Genomic DNA, 20,271 nt, shown 5'->3' on the forward strand with positions numbered 1-20,271 from the left:
AATATAGCTACCAACAATGGTTTCAACCCCAAACTAGTTGACACATTACTACGGAAAAAACAAAAAGCAATGGCCATAAAAAGCATTTTCGTATCTCAGCCCGCAGTATCTAAAGATTTTAAGTGGTGCTCGATCCCGTTTCTGGGAGATCTTTCATATAGGATTTCCAACTGCCTACCCACCTCACTCAAAGCAGCCTTCTACCCACCCATAACCCTCTCCAAACTTCTAGCCAATGGAAAAGACACCCAGGATAGCCTTCTCAAATCAGGCATTTATAAACTGAAATGCGAGGATTGCAACAGCGTTTATGTCGGTCAGACCGGCAGGAATATCAAGTTACGAGTCAAGGAACACGCTAGGTGTCACAAAAATCAGAATAACAACTCTCTCTTCGCCAAGCATTTACTAGAATTCAACCACAGCAGCGACTTTGTCCCAGAGATATTACACACACTCCCAAAAGGATTAAAAATGGACGCTCTCGAGCAATTAGAGATTAGAAGGCACTTGGTGAACCCCAACACGACACTTTGTAATGAGCAATTATTCCCATACCCCTCCCCACTCCTCTCCGAGAAATTAGCCTGGAAATGGTCAAAACAATCCATCAACGCACCTGCGAGCCCCCACCCCCCTCAAATCCTTCCAACCCTCCCCGCCCCCACTCTGTCCTGAGGGTATATATGCTTGCTCTGTCTGTTTTGCAAATTTGTACCTGATGATGCCGCAAGTCGGTGAAACGCGTTGTACCGTATAATAAAATCTGTGGAAAAGTACGAGCCTTTCTTTCTATTTTAATAATCGATATCAATTACTTCCACGAAGTGAAGCCTGAAACAATAGAATATAAGTATAATGAATTTTATTATTTCAGGCTTTGGCCATGCTGCCTACTTCCATATTTCCTGAAAGCATGCCGTGATACCATTCATTATTGTCCTGAATGTGGAAAATACCTTGGGCGCTTCAAAAGGAATAGGGAGGTAGATGCTACAGTTTGATCAATTTTTTAAACCAATTACACTTTCAAAGTGATTTTGAAGTTTTGGTTTAGCCTCATTAGAGGGCCACGTTTTTTCTTTGAGGAGGTCATAGCAATAACTATTTCATCTCCATTCCATTGCACAGGCTCACTAAATTGAGAATGTCTGGATTATTTTATTATCTGAACAGTCATTAAAAGAAGATCTTGGCATCATCTCCTGCTTTATCCTTCCCTATGAGCCTCCTCATCCACTTGAGGAGACAAACACTTGCATGCTTTCTGCCCAGGTGCATTCAATAAACTGCATACTTGTCAGTAGTATTTTCATTAATATGCAGATACCCTGACTATTTCACAGATACCCTGACTATTTCACATCAATTAGGGATCATTTTGATCCACAGTGATTCATAAATTATCGTATTTCCTTGTTCAATTGATGCACTTTTTCGATACCAAAATGTGCTCAAAAATCAGTCTGCAACTTATGGGCTTAGAGAATATGAGTTTAACTTTGCCATATAAGCAAAAGCCAATTCGATGGAAAAATACTATTAAGTATTTTTTCCCTCTTCAGGCATAGGATTATGTTGCCTTCATTACGAGTTTCAATAAAATCACTCTTTTGAACCAGTAGTAAGCAATTAGAGTTTTAATATTTCCTTGAAAGAACTTACTAAAATAATTCCCAAATAAATTTCAGGGGATGTCGCTCCTCTGCTAATAGATTGCATTTATCCTGATAAAAACTTTGTGCTCATGGACACCTAAATGCCCAAAGCTGGAGTAACATATTAAGAACTGGATAATAAATGACAGAATGAATGGGTTTGCTGTTTCAACAAATATGACATTAAATAAAACAAGATTAGCAACAGGTATTTCCATTGCTGATTTTTCTGGAATAACATCACAGTTGGAGTGATTCATGAAGGGAAATGATCTGAGCATACATACCAGTTCTACAATACCATAAAAAGGGCTAATTGAATACAAATGCCGACCCCGGTGGCAGCGGGGTAACGTCCTCGGCTGCCATTCTAAGGGTTGCGGGGTCGATTCCCGCCTAGGTGAGTTTCCCTCCATCTAGGGCTTGAGTGTTTGTAAATGTGACCATTGTTATCGTTGTTAATAGTTCGATGTAAAGGCCAAAATGTGCTGTTTTCGGACTAATACTGAATAAATAAATAAAATATATAAGGCATCAATTCATGGTGTCACACCATTGGAAAGAATCAAATGGTCATTGATTTCTAGTGTCTCTGATTGGTTGAAAGAGTCCTGGTAGGAAGTTAACAGTCATAATGACTTTTTAAAAATGTGGAATTAGCAATGTGCACAATGCAAGTGAAGATGAGCAATAAGCTGGATGGAAGTGATGGGAAATTTATGGAATTCTGCAGTGAATAAATATTGATATAGCTGCTAATTTTTTTCTGCAAAAATTCCATTTTCTTCATATTTAGTGTTGATATAAAATATTTTGATTCTTTCCAGTCAGATCCAAATATTTTTTGTAAATTCTAACCTGGAAAATTGCAGCACGTCTTATATACTTTATAGGCTGGGATATACAATTATTACTTTTTTGTATTCTACCTTTCAAGGTAGGATTTGAATTGGCACAACTGCACAACAGTACAATGATACATTTCCTTGCCTCTCCTAAAAAAATGCACCCTGATATCCAAATTTACAATACAACCTTCTTCAATTCTGCATACTTCCTTCTTCTCTACATAGATTCCAACATGCCTATCCTATCCTACCCCTACCCAGCTTGCCTGGTATGAATGAAAATGTGTACATTCTAGAGAACCTTTAAATGCTAGAACTGCAGTTTCAATGTTCAAATATGATATACAAGTTGGAAACTTTTTCAACAGAATTCATGATAAATGCATTTTGTCTCATTTCCCTAACATCCATTTGATGAGGTGTGTGAAGCTGACTTTGAACTAACTAGAAAATTTTGCTGCCCAAGAAAATGTTTCAAAAGTTTCATATTTAAATTTGATGATGTAATTGTGAAAAATGTATTAAGAATCATTGTGAATTGCTGAGTAGATGGCTATGCAACTTGTCTCCAACAGAAGTTTGACCATTCTCTTAGTGACATTTTCAACTCTGAATAACTTCCCATTTAAATCAACTTTGAAAACATTCCTGATTAATCATACATTGTTTTATGCATGTAGATGATACAATTCACCTAATCTCCTCCAAGAACCTAAACCATGCTGTAGTTCAAAGTAACATTGACTGTAAGAATAAATGTTGTGAAGGTAAATTGGTATTCATGAGCATTGAGAAAACAACACTTATCCAATTTCATCCCCATCAAAGGAAAATTATAGGATTAATGGGTCATTTCTTAAATCCTGGCAGTGCATATCCATGAGATTATATCCTTGGAAACTCATGTTGGCAAAATAGGCTCTGAAGTTGCCATAAGAACCTTGTATGTGATCATGGATGATGATATTATGGTTCTCTTAGCTTATCATGCATTCATTCATTCATAGTCAACAGAAAAATAGAATTGCCATTAGGAGGCACTCTTATCATCCCATATACCCCTTAGAGCTGCATAAGTGGACAGTGAGAATCCTAGGTAAAGTTCTAAGGGCATTTAGTTGTCAAATTTAGTTTAAAAAACTTAAAATTTTAACTATTCGCTGTATCTATATTTTCTATGCTATTATTATTGTACAGCAAAACAAAGCCACGTATAATTTGATTACCAATGCTGATTTATGTAGGCACAGCACAAGAGGGTGTAATGACTTAAGGGTAACTACTTACAACTCGGCTATGTTTGCTAAGAACTCTTGCTATTGCAGTTACAAATTCCTTAAAGCATTACCCAGAAAACTAAGGGAAATAGAAAATTTGTGGTAATTTATATCTTAACTTTATCATTGTCTTTGCTATACAGTGGATGAAGTCATGTCTCTCCCTTTTGATACATAATTTTATTCTTATGTATGCTGTTTATGCTCATGTTTACTGTTTCTATTTGTGAGTATCATATGTATTCAAACTCCAACTGCATTTGTATTTGTGACAGTCTGGAATATTTGCAAGCAATGTGACAAGTTCCATAAATGTCTTTTAGGAACCAATAAACATCAATTACTTCATTAATCAATTTAATTTATCTTTTACTTGGCCATCATTTTGCTCTATCATGCTACAAGCCTACATTTTTTTGTAACATAATCAGAAAGGCAACAAATTTTACATGCAGTAGTTTTTCTGGACTGTTCACCTACAAACTAATTAATATGTTCACCTGAATTGCGCTGAAGCAATTAGAAATTCTTCAGCACATGGATTACGGAGATAGTCTGACCAACGAATTTCTTTACCCTTCACGTTCCCCGTTATTGTATTTTCCTTGCCCATCTGCCAACTAAACTGACACTAAGCAAAACTTTTTCAGCAATATATTAAACCCTCCCAGCCTAATTACCCAGTGCCGTTTGCATTACCCATTCCCCCACTCCCCTGCCAACTAATTGACGCCAAGCAAAACTGTTTTCAACAATGTAGTTTTTTTTTTCAAAGATGTATTAATTCCTTCTCCCAGCCTAATAATTTATCAATATTACCAATCCTCCTCCTTTGCCCCCCTTCCTACCACAACCAATCCTTGCTTTCCTCCTTCCCTCCTCTTCCCCTCCATCCAGAGCTATATCTACTGTGTTTGACTTGTATTTTTACCTGATGATGTTAAACCATAACGAAATCTAGGTCGTAAATAAAAATTTTTCCATGTGGAAAAGCCAAGTGGTTTAATTTTAAGTTCAAAATGTATAATTCATATTTAATTCTTGCCAGAATGAAAACCAAAGGTTTTTCATTGAAATACCTAAGTCTACTGTTTCTCAAAATGGAAACCCAACCAGTTACTTGGACTCAGGGATAAATCTGATCTATTTTCTTTTGGTTTTACTGTTTAATCCTATCTCATTCCATTGATAAGGTAGCAGTTTTTGAATACAGGTATTATTTATAGTATATTATAGGTAGCAAGCACTTTTTATCATAAACGTCCTTTCTGGTTCAAATTTCCTTGTGCTCTTGCAATTTCCATTATTGGTAGTGACCTATTCAAATGGGACAATAATGCATAATAATCTATTGCTCTGACAGCAACGATTATGATAAAATGCAGCCTAGCCAAATGGGTCACCTATTTCCGAATCTCTATTAACGTCAACGCGGCCATGGGAATGGAGTACCTCCTAGGGGAGACAGTCAGCACAGCTGTAATGGGCGTCTACTGACTCGAACTAGTTAAAATTCCGGTCAACTTCTTCCTCTGAAGGTTCTGCGTCTCCGAAGTGATCCTCTTCATTAGTGACGACGTAAAATTCAGCTTTTTAGAAGCAGTTCTGCATCTTTAGCGGCGTTGTTTTATCCCACGGCTCTAACGAGATTTGTTAGACAGGATCTCGGAATCACCAACAGATGTCAGCGCATGCACAACGAGTTTCCCATGAAGTAATAGGTAATACTTTATGAGCAAACAACTAACGCGCCGCTGCTCTGGGAGGAGATCTGTGGTGCGGACGCCTCTCTGTTGTTGTCTCCGTCTAGTGATTTGTGAATATGGAAACATTAAGATTCGAGCATGATTAAATACTTAGTAAAGAAGGGTATGAAAGCAAAGAAAATTCATGCCAACTTTCAGAACAATCTGGGGAACCCGGCTCCTTCATATTCAACTGTTGCTAAGTGGACTAACGACTTCAAGTTTGGTCGGTATGGCTTAGATGATGATCCGCGTAGAGGTCGACTAAATTGTGCCACTATTCCAGAACTCATTGCAAAAGTGCATAAAATGGTCATGGAGGATCGCCGACTGAGAGTACGAGATCTCGCTGAAGTTGCATGGATGACATCTAAATGAGCACATCACAGTTTAACAGTGAAATTGGATATGAGAAAATTATCTGCTAGATTGATACCGCGACTCTTGACGCAGGATCACAAACGCATCAGAATGGAAATCTCCGAACAATGTTTGACCCGTTTTAAGAGCAACTAACAATTTTTTTCTGAGCCGGTTTGTGAGTACTGATGGAACTAGGATCCAGTACTGTACTCCAGAGAAAAAACAGCAGTCGAAGCAGTGGAAACATGTTTAATCCCCACCACCAAAGAAAGCAAAGGCCATTAGGTCGGATGGAAAGGTGATGGCTTCAGTTTTCTGGGATGCGAAAAGGATTCTGCGGATAGATTATCTACCCACTGGTCAAACAATTACCGGACAATACTACGCTAACCTCCTGGACCAACTGCGGTAAAATATACACGAAAAAAGGCCAGGTTTGGCAAGGAAGAAAGTCATCTTTCATCAAGACAATGCACGCCCACACACAACTGTCATTGCCATTGAAAAAATATGTGAACTATGATACGAATTGTTGCCACACCCGTCTTTCCACCATCATATTTCCATCTTTTTCTCAAGCTCCGAATTTTCCTCGGTGGACGGAGATTCTCTTCAAACGAAGACGTATAGCCGAAGTACAGGGTCCGTACAATAAGTATCGTGACTGGTTCGCTGTAGCCTTAGCGGAGCGGTGGGTGTGGGTCCGACCGGTGGGCTCGGTTGAGGGATCCACCACCACTCAGGCGCACTTCAGTTCAGTCGCCTCCGAGCGTGCGTTGAGAAAGGGGGTGTATTTTTGTGACGTGTGATTGTTTGTGGTGCCGTCGCGCCAGCATGGAGCGCACCGTCGAGCAACGCTGCGCTGTGAAGTTTTGCGTTAAACTCGGAAAATCCGCGTCGGAAACCCTTAAACTCATTTAAAAGGCTTATGGGGATGATGCCTTAAGCCGCACAAGAGTTTTTGAGTGGCACAAAATGTTTAAGGAAGACGAGCACCGCATCGGACGCCCGACGTCCGTTCGAACCGATGCTCAGGTGGCCAATATGAAAAGTTTTGGTCTCTGACAGGTTTTTAACCATTGTCCTTATCAGTGAGGAGACCGGCCTTTCAGTCGGAACCGTTCACACTATTTTAACAGAGGTTCTTGCGATGAGGAAAGTATACGCGAAGCTGGTGCCGAAAGTCTTGAGCGAGGAACAAAAACTGTCGCGGGTGGAAATTTCGCAAGAAATTTTGAACTGCGTCCAGGAAGATGAAGATTTTCACGACAACGTTATTACCTCAAATGATAGCTCAAAAGGAGATCAAATGATATCGATTCAACTCCATCGAGGTGGTTCAAGCGGCGACGACAAAGGCTCTCAACAGTATTCCGGAAACCGACTTCCAGTGGGCTTTTGACGAGTGGTAGATGCGCCGAATTAAGCACGTATAGATGTAAGAGGAATGTAGTATGAAGATTATTGAGTAATTGTAATAATAACTGCAATAAACTTTGATTTTTGAACCAGTCCCGATACTTATTGTACGGGCCTGGTAGATGGATAATTTGCAGGCCTAAAGGAATAAAATTTTCGAGATGGGATGAAGACATTGTAGCATCTCTGGACCAAGTGCATTAGTGTAGAGGGAGACTATATTGAAAAATAAAAACGTTTCACTGAGGTAAGCCGTTTATTTCTAATCCATTCCGAGAACTTTTCTAGCTACCCTCGTATCACAAAGAAGGGAATATAAGAGACCATGTAGAGCCTTAATTTTTTAAAGATTCTTGGTCCCTATCTCAGGTTTCTTCAAACATTCACTGAACACAGTTCCAGACATCCATGCCTTGTTTTGGTGCTTATATTGACATGGAAATGAATTTATATTCTTTAAGCACATACTCTTGGCGGTTTTATCAATATCAAGTAGATTTAACTTCTCTGATCTGTCCATATTGCAGCATAGAAGAACAATGACTCGCGCTTTGCTGCGTTTACCTCCTTGGCACGACTCTGTTTGGAACGCCATGCTCTTATCAGAAATAAGGTTAAAAAAAGTCCCACTTCATCTGTATCCGTTGCCACCAGGACAACGGCCTAATTGCAACGAGATTTATATATTATAATAATTGTACAAGTGGTGTCGGTAACATAATCTTCCTGGAAATCGAGGATTTACAGTAAAAGAATCTTAACCGATCCAGCCAATTATTGGTAGCCACAAATCCTTAAATATACAGACGACTGCGGACTATTTTCTCCGCTTTTTATTAAATATGCTGACCACTAAGATGGTTACCGTTGGCTCTAGCATGATAAAACTATTCCGCAAGCACGTCATCTAATTTGTGATTCTTCCCTATTTTTATTTTCTTTCTTTTAACGTTTCCTTCAACTGCAACTCTTTTTAGCGAAACGCGGTGGAAACGAGAGTAGCCGAAGAGATCTTGTATTTCATTGCTATTTTCTCATTTGAAATCGTAGGATTATTGTCCACGTTGTTAAGAATTTGCAACCTTCACTTCGAAGAATAGAGATTTTCTCTTAAGCTTTATATTTTCAACTTGTAGCACGCCTATATTAGTAGAGGGAGGAATATGTGTGACTAGGGTTTCCAAATTCCCGACATTTTCTAACCTTCAAAGAATCGGAGCGGGAAAAGAATTCTCGATAATTGCCGAAATAACCTTTTTTATGTAATTTTCATTTATCATCTGTAATAATGGCTGTAACAGTAAATGCTAATAAACAGAAAAGCTGTAGAGAAAGTGGGGTAACCAGGTTCCTGGGCCCGGCGCAGTCTTTCAGAGGTTTCTGGTGAGTTCTATATGTAATAGGCAAACGCAAAATCTGAGTAGAAAATTATAAATTATAAAAAAATAAGAGGTATCAGAAGTCATCTTGAGGCGAAATGACTAAGGAACTCTAATGTCATTCACCTGAAGATGAATTTGTTGACAAATCCTGGGTAGTGAAAATAACTAGTTCTCTGTGTAAATAAAAACTGTTTTCCGTTCTCAATGATCAAATGTGCTCGATTTACTGCACTTGGGCTAAAATATGATGGTCATGTGATATCTGATTCTGGAGTCGCGCATGCATGTCTGGTGGTGTGTAAAATTGTAACTTTAGGCGGCGATAAATAGGAAAATGTCTACATTGATCTTGTGGGTAGTGCGTTTATTTCTCATAGTGGGTATTGATCTGTTCAAGAAGTTGATTTTCCCAATTTCCCGACCAACTTTTCTCGGGATTCGGAACCAGGAAAGTGAAACAATTCCCGAGAACGGCGGAAAGGAATTCCCGCCCGGTAACCCAATTTGTGACCGATCAGCGTTTTTGGCCTCATACTATATATCAAGTTTCCTGACGTGTTCTTTCAGTTCTTTCTTACAATTTGCATATGAAAGACTGATCTTGGTTGGCACGACATAATTCTTCACTTCTGGTTTGATTTCCGCATTTAAAAGTTTATTAAACAAACGGTACCTGTAAAATTCACATGTAGATTTCCAATGCCATAGCCCACGCGTGAAATGCAAATGGCGTTACACTACGTAGAGATAATAAACGGATATCCATTTTATTATTTTGCATTCCCCTGCCTGATTGACGGCCCACTGGCATGGGAGGAATCCTTGTAAACCCTGTACGAGTGAGTGGATGCGATTCACAAAGGTCTAACAAAACCAAGTGATTGAGTGACTGCGAACGTGAACTTGGGCCTCTCTTTATTGTTTTTTTTTATTTTAATTTGTTTTCCGTTCCTGTGTGAGTACAATGAGTCCCTGACATAAAAGATATCCTTGCAAACACTGAGTGTGTGTGTGAATACGATTCACGGAAGTGACTATTATTCTTACACACCCTAGTGATCGAATGGTTGTCTGTTTCCTTATATATTTTTGCACTGTTTGTATATGAATGAGGAACACGTCAGTCACTGTTTGCCAAACACACCCGAGTCTGCATTTCCCATCTTCCCCTCACTCGCCACTTTGTTTTTACCTTCCCCCCTTAAACAAACTCAATCCTAATCAAGTTTACGGCCACGGCTATTTCGTTTTCCATATAGAGATCGTGTGGAGAGGGGACTATCTATCCATTTCAATTACTAAAAGGATGAGAGCAAGGCAGGCTCATACAGCAGAAGACGCGGAAGACATTTTTAATTTCTATCCATTCAGAATTAAAATTCCAAAACAATACTATGCTGTGAGACAAAGTAACATAACAAAGTATATTGTTAAGGATCTATTGCGTCTATTCAGACGATTAGCGGCAAAAAAGCCTACGATCCTACAAAGTACACCACAAAAAATGCCTCAGTTCGAATACAACGAAATCCAGTTTATAACGAGGTGGCTGATTCCATCAAATTCGTTTTGAACAACTTTTACTGTACTTATGGTTTTCCGCTGGTATTTTAAACCTTCCAAAAAACTATTTTGTCGTGAAACTTTCAAAATTTAAGTCAAAGAAATAGACACTCCCTAAAAAACATCAGTAGGTTAACCGACACAGGCAAAAGAAATGAGACTCCGAAGCCAAGTGTACATGTAGACACCCGTTCTACCTTCGGCGATAGCCGTATGACCACGGTAAAACACAAGGTGGAAGTTAAAATGCATAAATTTTAGAGTATAAAAATCATTCACCTTGACCGACACTCTGAAATTGTTGCATTGAAATGCGCATATTGCGAATGATTCCGTTAAATGTTACTGTCGCGGCATCTCCCGCGTGTTCTTGGAACAAGATGGAAGGACCTTTGTGCACTATACATAACACGGAGACTTCACAGAATAATGTTATTGCATCATACCAGATAATATGATTTATTCTGCAAATATCATTATGTTAGACATGAACTGAAATGGTATAGACGCGAATGTTCGAATGAAAATGCTCATAACGGTGACTCAGCTATTCTCGAAAGTCATCAATCCAAGCCTAAAGTATTTAGAATCTTTCCACCATAGAAGACAGAGTCATAGTGAGAACTTATCTTGACCCTTGGCATTGTCAGTCAGTTTTTTAATCATGAAGGACGATGTTTATTCGTTCCTCCATTAATGCTGTTTGTTTCATTGCGTAAATGAGGAACTTTGCTGGGGTATTTCATGAATTGAGAGCTTATATTACAAATTATTGCAAGTGAACTCAAATATTAAACTATATCTAAATTTCAGCTTTTCATTTTATGATTTTAATAGATGGATGGTGAAGATGATTGATTTTTATACATAAATGAGTCATCATCTTCAAGTAACATCTCAGAGCCATGCTCGCTCGTACCAAGCACGTCCGCAATCATCACCTCTAATTGTGTGAAGTGGTAAAGAAGCGAGGGCAGAGTATGAGTAAGCAATCGTGTACGATGAGTGAGCGCACACCGAGGGAGCACTTAAAGAGGGAAAGGTAGGGACCTAAAGTGATGATGCAGTCGGGCAGCCATTTGAGTGGGTAGTGGTTGGTTAAAACATTACTGAGGAAGGCAACAGGAAACGTTGTCAGTTATACCAACCCTGATTCATATAATATTATCAACATACAATAAATCCTGGCAACTATAGGACTCAGCCCACTGTGCTAGGTGTCTTCTCTGGCAGCAAGGGGGGCAGGGTGGCCGTCGTGACACAAAACCCTTGCACTACCTACCTGAAAGTAGACGAAATGAAGACCCAGAAGATAACTGTAACTGTTTGGATAGACAGAAGAAATATTAAAGCGGCGATGAGGACAACGAATCTGAAAAACAACAAAAGAGAAATAGAGAAAGGATATACAAATATTAAGTTTGTGTGAGGTAAGCTGGAGAGATATACGTAGCGTGGATTACTGAAGCGATAGATACGAAGTCATTTATAAATGAGGAGGGTCCAATTGGAGTGACGATAGCAAGAAATAGGGAAATGTGGAGAGGGGTAGTGAATATGGAGCAGGTTAGAAAGAGTGATCTATTGATAGAGATTTAAGGGAACCCGACCTATCTAGTGGTTATCTAGGTGGACATGCTGGCAATTAGTCATCAGGAGGAAGATGTTGTCCCCATAGAATTATTATAATTTTTGAGAGAATGGAAGGGAGGAGATTACAGGCAGTATTTTTGAAAACGGAATTAGGCCTGAGGATTCCCTTTGGTCAAATTTGAGCCACATACCTAAAAAGATTATTGTAGCTTTAGAGATGAATAAGAGGATAAGTGTAACTTAACAAAAGGAAAAGGAAGTTCTGAGTATAATCGATGGAAGGCTACAAAATAGTGCAAACGACTACCTAGGCGAAGATCAGTTGGCTTTAGAGAGGAGGAGGAACGTATATGGGGCGTTGTAGTGGTAATGGACATTGGATTTGATCAACATATTGAGATGAAGGCACATGAAAAGGTGTGTGCCAATTAAACGAACTTCAGAGGTCGATCCGATGATTTTTACCGATTGTGGTGTGATTGGTGACGTCCCAGTTACCAAAGTTTCTGGGAGTATGACCAGGCATAAGTATGTTGGGTAGGTCTATTGATATGAGGAGATAAATAACTTCCCAATTAAGTTATATTATTTAATTAATTTCATGTTTTTTTTTTATTTTCGCATACACTGCAACTATTTTTGATGGGAAGAATTTCTTTCAATAACAGTTTGCACGGTTTTGTAATAACTTTCGACATAATAACTCCTATAAATCACATTGAAATAAAATATTCCCGGTAAGTAACTCCTAAGATAAAATACTTTTGCCTGAAAAAATATGATATAACAGTAGCATACCTGTATTTGACATATAAAGTTTTTTAAAAAAATGGGCAATTCGCTTATTTCGTTGAATAGTTACATTTATAATTGACATTGTTTGTATATTTATTACGACGATATAATGATTATACCTGTACTACGAGTAATACATGCCTATGGACACGAATCGCGGGCGATTGCGGAATAGGAAATGTTGGGAGCTTTTGTACATAAATAGGGAATCGTGGATCAAATGCACGCATGAAATTACTAACGGAGGACTAACTTCCGTGGAGAAGAGAGATGTTGTCAGAGAAGAGCGATAGGAACGTGAATTGACAAGAAGCCAATCGGGCCAATTTCATAAATTAGCTTGCTGAGGAGGAGGGATGCATGTGCAGGGAAGGACCTCAAAATGATATCCGCAGATAACACAGCAGACTTGAGAAGTGAGATCGGAATAGAAAACAGAATAGGAATGGGGAAACACATTTTTTTTTAAATTACGAAGTGATATTCGACCTTTGGACTTGGATTTAAAAAAGAGAATATGAAGTCCATTACTTTTCAACGTGTGGTGGTAAATAGTGAAAGAAAATTACGGGAATTGAAATTTTTGTGACGTGAATATGGGGGCGAATGTTGGAGAAGGAAATATAGGGTAAAAAATAAAATGGTATTGGAAGAGGTCAAAGAAAATAGAAAACTTTTGAGGGAACAATAAGGAAGAGGAAAGTGAACTGGATGGAACAAAAGGTAAGAGGAAATGGTTTTTCAATGAATGTAATTGGAGAAATGGTTTGAAGGAGAGAAGAAAAGAGGAAAATTAGAAGAAGAGTCAAGTTGCTGGACGACTTGAGAGGAGGAGCTATTACGATGATGGTGATCAAAGCGAAGAATTGTCTGTAAATTCAATATCCTTATAGAAACAAAATTAGAGAACTGTGTTATATACGTAAATCCTAATACTAGTCACCATTGATTATGGAGCCTATTACTTACCTTTCAGCAAAACTCTTTCCAAGCAAAGTTTGGTGGTATTCCTTTCTAATAATAAGACAACTCTGGCATTGGACAACAAAAATATTTTATTAATACTCTATGGAACCGAGTGGTTACACACGAAATACATGTGTGGTGAGAGAGATTCTGAAATGTTTAATTCAAAATGCATGATTTGAGGGTATGATGACCCATTTCATTGAATTGGAATAACCCATACGGCTCATTACACCGTCATACCGTACGTTAATGATCTTTCAATATAAAAATCACATGCGCTGTACATGCCGCCAATCCACACATCTGAGCGGAAGTTAACTTTATATCACCTATGCTATAACAGGTATAATTTGTGCCCTATTGTCACTTTCACTTCAGACTGTGAGTCTCGAACACAATATTGAAAATTCCTTGATCACAATGAAAAGGTTACGTAATGTGTTGCCCAAACGTAGAAAATTGTGTCCATCCGCGCCGTATCATCCGACCCGTGCCTCTCGTTCTTCATCCCGCATCATCTTGCCCGCATTATTGGCACTTCTAATCTGGGACTCAAATCCTGTGGTTCTTGCCTGGCGCATTCCACGGATTACTCGTGACGTGTTGGCTTCGTTATCCCTTGTAGGTGCCCAAGAAAGCGTTGCAGGTTGGGCAGTAGTGGTTTGCATTCTTGCAGCTGTTCACGCAGTATGGGATGACACAGCAGGGCCACAGTCTGGAAATAATCAAAGGTATCAGTGTTAAGTTCAGAGGGTGACTGATTAAAAAGAAAATTGAATAAATGTCCTTGGAGCATTGAGGGTGTCGTAATAAAACGATACAAGTTTTGTATAAAAAGTATCGGTGCCAATTTTTTCATGACGTGTGCGTGATGTGCTGAATTCAGACCGTCAGTTAAGTGTGCGCATGATCGCAGATCGTATTTGCATTGATAAGATGACCAATTCAAACCATTATCACTGAAAATTTAGCGATGCGAAAGTTCCGCGCTAAACTCGTCCCGAAGGTCTTAAGCGCTTGAGGCTCCAAGGTAACCAACTATCTGACGATTTTCGTCAGATAGCAGTCGACGAAACTATAGCAACTGTAAATAGGAAAACGAAACTGACAATTGAAAACTAAGACTGAAAAATTACAGACGACAAAATGAAAAATATAAACCTAGGAAGGAAATGGAAGACTGTAAAAACAGAGATATGCAGAAAGAAGTATAAATTGTCAAATAACTATCTTATGTAGGAAACTGAGTGAGAGAAACGATTTGGAAGATGCATTGCGAGGATATGGAAATATTACAGAGAAAGGGTGAAATTGGTGCAGTATTCAGAAATTTGAAAGCACTGCCAGAAATTAAGAAAGGAAAATTCATACAAATAATCAATGATAAGTTAGGAAAATTATTAGTAGAGCCGGAGAAGATTCAAGAGGGATGGAAAGAATGTATAGAAAAATAGTATGGTGAAGAAGCTGGGCCAGGAAGGTCCAAACACAGAAAGAGAATATAACGTAGATGAAGGACCACACTTACTCGGTGGCGAGATAGAAAGTGTATAAAGAGAACTGAAAACAAATAAAGTCGTGGGGGAAGACAACATTCCTGCGGAACTACTTAAAGGTTTAGGATAAAATGGGAGGAAGAGTTCTTATGGACTAACTCGCAGCATTTATGAGATAGGAAATTAGCCGGCATACTTTGTGAGATCAGGGTTAGCTGCTATTCCAAAAAAAAGGGATGCTATAGCATGTTAGGACTAGCGAACAATTAGTTTGATTTCGCATGCAGCTCAAGTGATTCTCAAGTTCAAGAAGGGAATGGAGAGCAGAGCAATTGATTACTTAGGGGATGATCAGTTTGGGTTTAGGAAGGGGAGAGGCACGCGTGATGCCATTGCAGTAATGAGGTCACTGGTCACAGGAACAGAGAATGCAATCAGGATGTGCATGTCTTTTTCATAGATTTTGAGAAATCGTTCGGAGTGAATAAGGTAGAATTAAGAAATGTACTGCAGAAAATCAGAATAAATTGGAGGGATAGGAGACTAATCCGCAACCTGTGCATGTTTCAGACTGCTCCGGTGCGAGTGGAGGACAGTGTCCGGATGGGCAGTGTTAGGAAAAGGAGGCAGGTTAGGCAGGGTTGTCCATTATCACCAGTGCTGGTCAACTTACACGTGGAGGAAATGTTTAAAGAGGCATGGGAAGAACTGGAGATAGGAAATAAAGTGGGCGGGGAATTCATAAATTCAGTTAGATTTGTTGATGATCGAGCTTTGGCTTGTTAGTCTGCCTAGGGTTTGGAAGCATCCTCAGTGCATTGGATAGTCAGTGCGACAGATATGCTATGAAAATAAATGTGAGCAAAGGAAAGCTTTTGCGGTTTCGAGAAAGAGAAAGGCCAATTTAAACGTTAAAATAGGAAGGTAAAACTAGAGCAGGTGAGAAAGTTTACGTATCTCGGAAGTGTTATGGACCAAAATGGCCAAAGTCGTAGGGACATAAGGAGAAAAATTTCGTTATATAAAGAAGCTTTCACAAGGAGGAGGGAATTGATGACAGGGGCGTTGAGTGAGGATATTAAGAAAAGGCTCGTTAAAAGTTGGATGCGTTGCGTGGTTTTGTACGGCGCAGAAACATGGTAATTGACGCAGGATTTTTGGCGCCGATTGGAGTTGAGATTTTGAAACGTGGGTGTAGAGAAGGTAAAGTGAGCTGGAAGGAAAGTAAAAGAGGAAGTGGTATTTTGGGGAAGGTGAGAGAATTGTTGGGAGAAATCCATAGGGGGCGGAAAAGTGGGATGCAGAGAATTCTGATTGGCAAGGGGATATTGAAGACTGTGCTGGAGGGGAGAATGTTAGGCAAGCGAGGTAGGCATGCTAGACGGGATGGAGGGAAGTAAAATGCATGTGGAATTGAAGAAAGATTTATAATGTTATCTGAGGCCATGCAGTGTTTTGCTTAGAGAGGCAAGAAAATTGTAGTTTCGCCGTTTGGCAGCGTGTGTCAATCCATTAACTGCCTTGAAGAGAAAATTACCGATACTAATAATATGTACTGTGAGAATGGGTGCATGAACTCAAAAATGTGAGACATATCTGGGTGTTTTACTGTTTCGTTACAATTTCAAGATGATCCATCATTTTGCACTGATTACGATTTAAATGCAAAAAGGAAGCATTGTATATTCGAAAATAAACTTGACTCGCCAACTTCACCATTTCTAAGCTGAAATGAGTCGTGCAAGGTTGCCCAGATTAAATTATAGTAAAAATTACATAAAAATTAGGAATACAGTATGAACTTAGAATACTTGGCGAGAAAGAAAATTATATATTAGGATATTTTATCCCTCATCATTGTATTCACGAGCAAATTATAAGCGTACTCCCGAGCCTTTAATTTTATAAGGCTGATTATAAAATAAACTTCCAGTTGTCCTCCACGATGTTTCCTGCAAGTTTGTTTCCCTACACGGATGTGAACTTTTCTTTTGGCCGATACCATACTTACGGGAAATGATTGGCATATTAAAGTGGAAACGAGGAGAACATATAAAAAAATCTTTCGGCAAAGTGGTTATTTTGGACAAGGGAAGGGGTTGGTGTGCCGTGGCTATGACGTGGTATGATGAAATGATATTTGTATATGATGATATTGTCATATTGCGATCAATTTTTCCGAAATACTTAGAGTACACCCATATGACTACACAGGAATTATATACGCTCATAAATATTTAGTAAGTCCTCAATTTGCCCCTGGGCGGTAAATAGTGGTGAAGAACACCAATAATGGTGTCGCATTTTCAGTTTTTACACAGGGTAGGTCTGGTGAAAAGTGTGGTGATTATTCCATTTGTTCTCGTTCGGCCCATCAATTATTGGCAAAGCTATTAATTTTATTCATCACAAGTTAATGTTAAATAATTTTCAGAAGGCATTCTATGTACTTCCGAGGTAATATTCGGCAGGTACCAAGTTTAAATTTTAATGGTTGATGAATTCCGCCCCTTGTTTAATCTATAAACTCTAACCACATCTGGAATTAGAAGTTCAATAGTAATATTAAAATCTCCTTCGAGTTAGTTCTCAATCTGCTAAACGTTATGACGGAAGCCATGAAGCGTTTATTGGAGTACACTCTTTAGATTCAGTGTTGACAGCATTAAACCAAAACTATTCGCCGAAACATTACGACAAAAAACTACGAATATGCCTCCGGTAAGAAAAAACCTTGCATACTTCAATTTGTTGCTCTCGCTCGTCCCTAAATATTACAACTGTAACTTGTGTATGAACCCTTTAGGGGAAAGGTGTAATTTCTGGAATGTAGAACACTTATAACCGAGCGTTTCTAAATAACATAGCGAAGAAAACCGGGGCATAATGTCCCATACCCCGGTGAGGGAAATTCAGACGGATTCAATTCCCTTTTACGGAAAAAAATATCTGATTGCCCGATTTTCGTGTCGAGTTCATAGCACTTTGGGTATACCTCATTTTTCCTCCCATTTCCTCCGTTTCACTAATTTCCTTCGGTTTTTTGACGGAAATATAAAGCATCGCAGTTCAACAAAACTATTTTTGATCATTTAATTCAGCAAATGACAATAAATATAAACTACAAGGAAAGAGGGGCATTCGTAGAGCAAAAGGAAGGCATGGGTTCCGGAACAGGCCGACGAGAGCATAATCCTTGAGTGATGCGGATAGTCGGCGCTGAGGATAGGTTGTCGCAACGTGGTCAGAAATTGCAACTCATCGATTAGGTACTCACCCCACGAGGCACAAAATGAGACAGATGATGTGCGTCTTTGTGGTGTTTTCATGGACCACTTTGGTGGCGACGGATGCCCGGCAGGATGGGCACGTGATATGCGCGGCCTCGGGTCCCAGCGGGATTGCGGCTGCAACGAGAGAGAGAGGGGGGTGTGGGGGCGGGGAGGGCGGAGGAGTGGTTGGATATCAATAAGGGAGCGCAGTAAGGATGACCATGACATAAGCGTGCAATGATGAGCACGCCTAATGTCATTTCTTCCCTATCCAAAGAGCACACACCGCGAACAGTAGGTAACATTCTTTTCCTACGACTGGTGGAATTTGATATATTTTAATAATTAATTCATAGACGTTTGATCATTCAAGAGCTTTCTTGGTTCATGAGAGGTTTATTGAAAGAGGGAATATTGTATCATTTTCAACTGATATTTAAGGTGAAATTCTGCTCTCAAAACGAGTAATCGAAGAATATTTAAAAATTTATCCCAAACATCTCTGAATTTGCTGGTATCTTCGGTGAAAATAAAACGTTTTTAATGTGAAGAAATTATCCATTTTTATAAATATATTTAACAAATCGCTAATAGCTAACAAAACACAACCAAACATCCTACTCTAAAACAAGGCCCATTTTTCATCCCCGTATATTTCCTTCCTTCCTTTATCCCGTCCAACATCCTTATCCTATTCCTTACCATTTTTCGCTAGCCTAACATTCTTCCCTCTATCACTGGTGTTTTAACCTTCTATCATAGCGCACCAATTTCTTCCTTCTACAAACTTTCCATATCGTCGCACTGCGTCTTCCAACAGGCTTCTTTTGCTCAATTTGTTACCCGCCTCAATTTATTATTTAATTATTTGTACTTCCTCCTGATTTACTGTGTATTTAAATTCTTTTTTACCTTCACTCAGAAATCTTTCCAATCATCTCATCCGTAACCCATGCTTTCCTCATCCTTTTCCTATTAACAGTTTGTACAGTTTCTTTCACTCTTTCCGATATCCCTTTTTTATATATTTCCATTTTCCCTCGATAGTACTTCGCTCTTTCCCTCATTCGTGATTTTCTCTATAGCCTGCTGATACTCCTTCCATGTCTTTAATCGGACGCTACACTTAATAAGTACTAAATTATTATCAGAGCCCGCATCTGTCCCCGGGAAACGCTGCGCTGTTTCTAAATCTGTGCCCTAACATGTATAATCGAACTGCTACCTATATGAGCCACATGGTATTTTCCATGTATATTTACAAGTTTTGTGGTGACTAAATCAGGTGTTCGTTATCATATGACCCCTGTCTCTCCCAGAAGTCAATTAATTTATCCCGCAGTCATTCCTCTTATCTAAACCGTAGTCCTCCACTTCAACGCTATCTCTTCCTAATCCCTAACAAATGTTTCCCAGCAAGAACACACACGATTATGTCCTTCAACTGATCGTATACCTTTTCGACTTCTTCTTTCTTATGATTGATTGCTTGGCGGCATGTTTACCTAAGCAATGACCAAGTTCGTCAGTTCTGCTTTTATCTATACTAGTAATATTCAATCCGTTGCTTGTTCAGTTGACTACGCTTTTCTCTACCTTTTTATTCAATATTACGGCAACCCCTCGTTGACTCTCGTCCCCTCCGCTGTATATTACTCTAAAACTATCACTCCAGTAATCGCCGCTTTCCCTCAATCTCACCTCGCATGGACCTAAAAAATCTATATTTCCTCTCCCCATCTCTCGCTTTATATTCCCCAATTTTCCTGTCCTCAACACTGTACTAACACTTAAGTTCCTATTCCAAATAATTCGGCCTTTTTATACGTCTTCTGAGCTGCCGCGGTTGGATTTTTTCTACGCAAGGCTTTTGTGAGATGGCGACCGCGGA

The 20,271-nt window shown here is 39.1% G+C and overlaps 1 protein-coding gene across 1 annotated transcript in view; it reads right to left on the reverse strand.

Annotated features, from left to right (window-relative positions):
- Window positions 1–13,692: 13,692 nt before the first annotated feature.
- The window catches only part of LOC139692162 (lipopolysaccharide-induced tumor necrosis factor-alpha factor homolog), a 33,985-nt gene continuing 27,406 nt past the window's right edge, over window positions 13,693–20,271 (reverse strand). Inside the window, exons 3-4 of the mRNA XM_071590225.1 lie at window positions 18,386–18,515; window positions 13,693–14,327 (exon numbers count right to left, since the gene is read on the reverse strand). Of these exons, the coding sequence (XP_071446326.1) occupies window positions 14,225–14,327; window positions 18,386–18,515 (233 nt within the window). The 3' untranslated portion in view covers window positions 13,693–14,224. The remainder of the gene's footprint in view (window positions 14,328–18,385; window positions 18,516–20,271) is intronic.

The sequence above is a fragment of the Hetaerina americana genome, unplaced genomic scaffold (genome assembly GCF_022747635.1).
Source record: "Hetaerina americana unplaced genomic scaffold, ioHetAmer1.1.p SCAF_4, whole genome shotgun sequence".
Taxonomy (NCBI): Eukaryota; Metazoa; Arthropoda; class Insecta; order Odonata; family Calopterygidae; genus Hetaerina; species Hetaerina americana.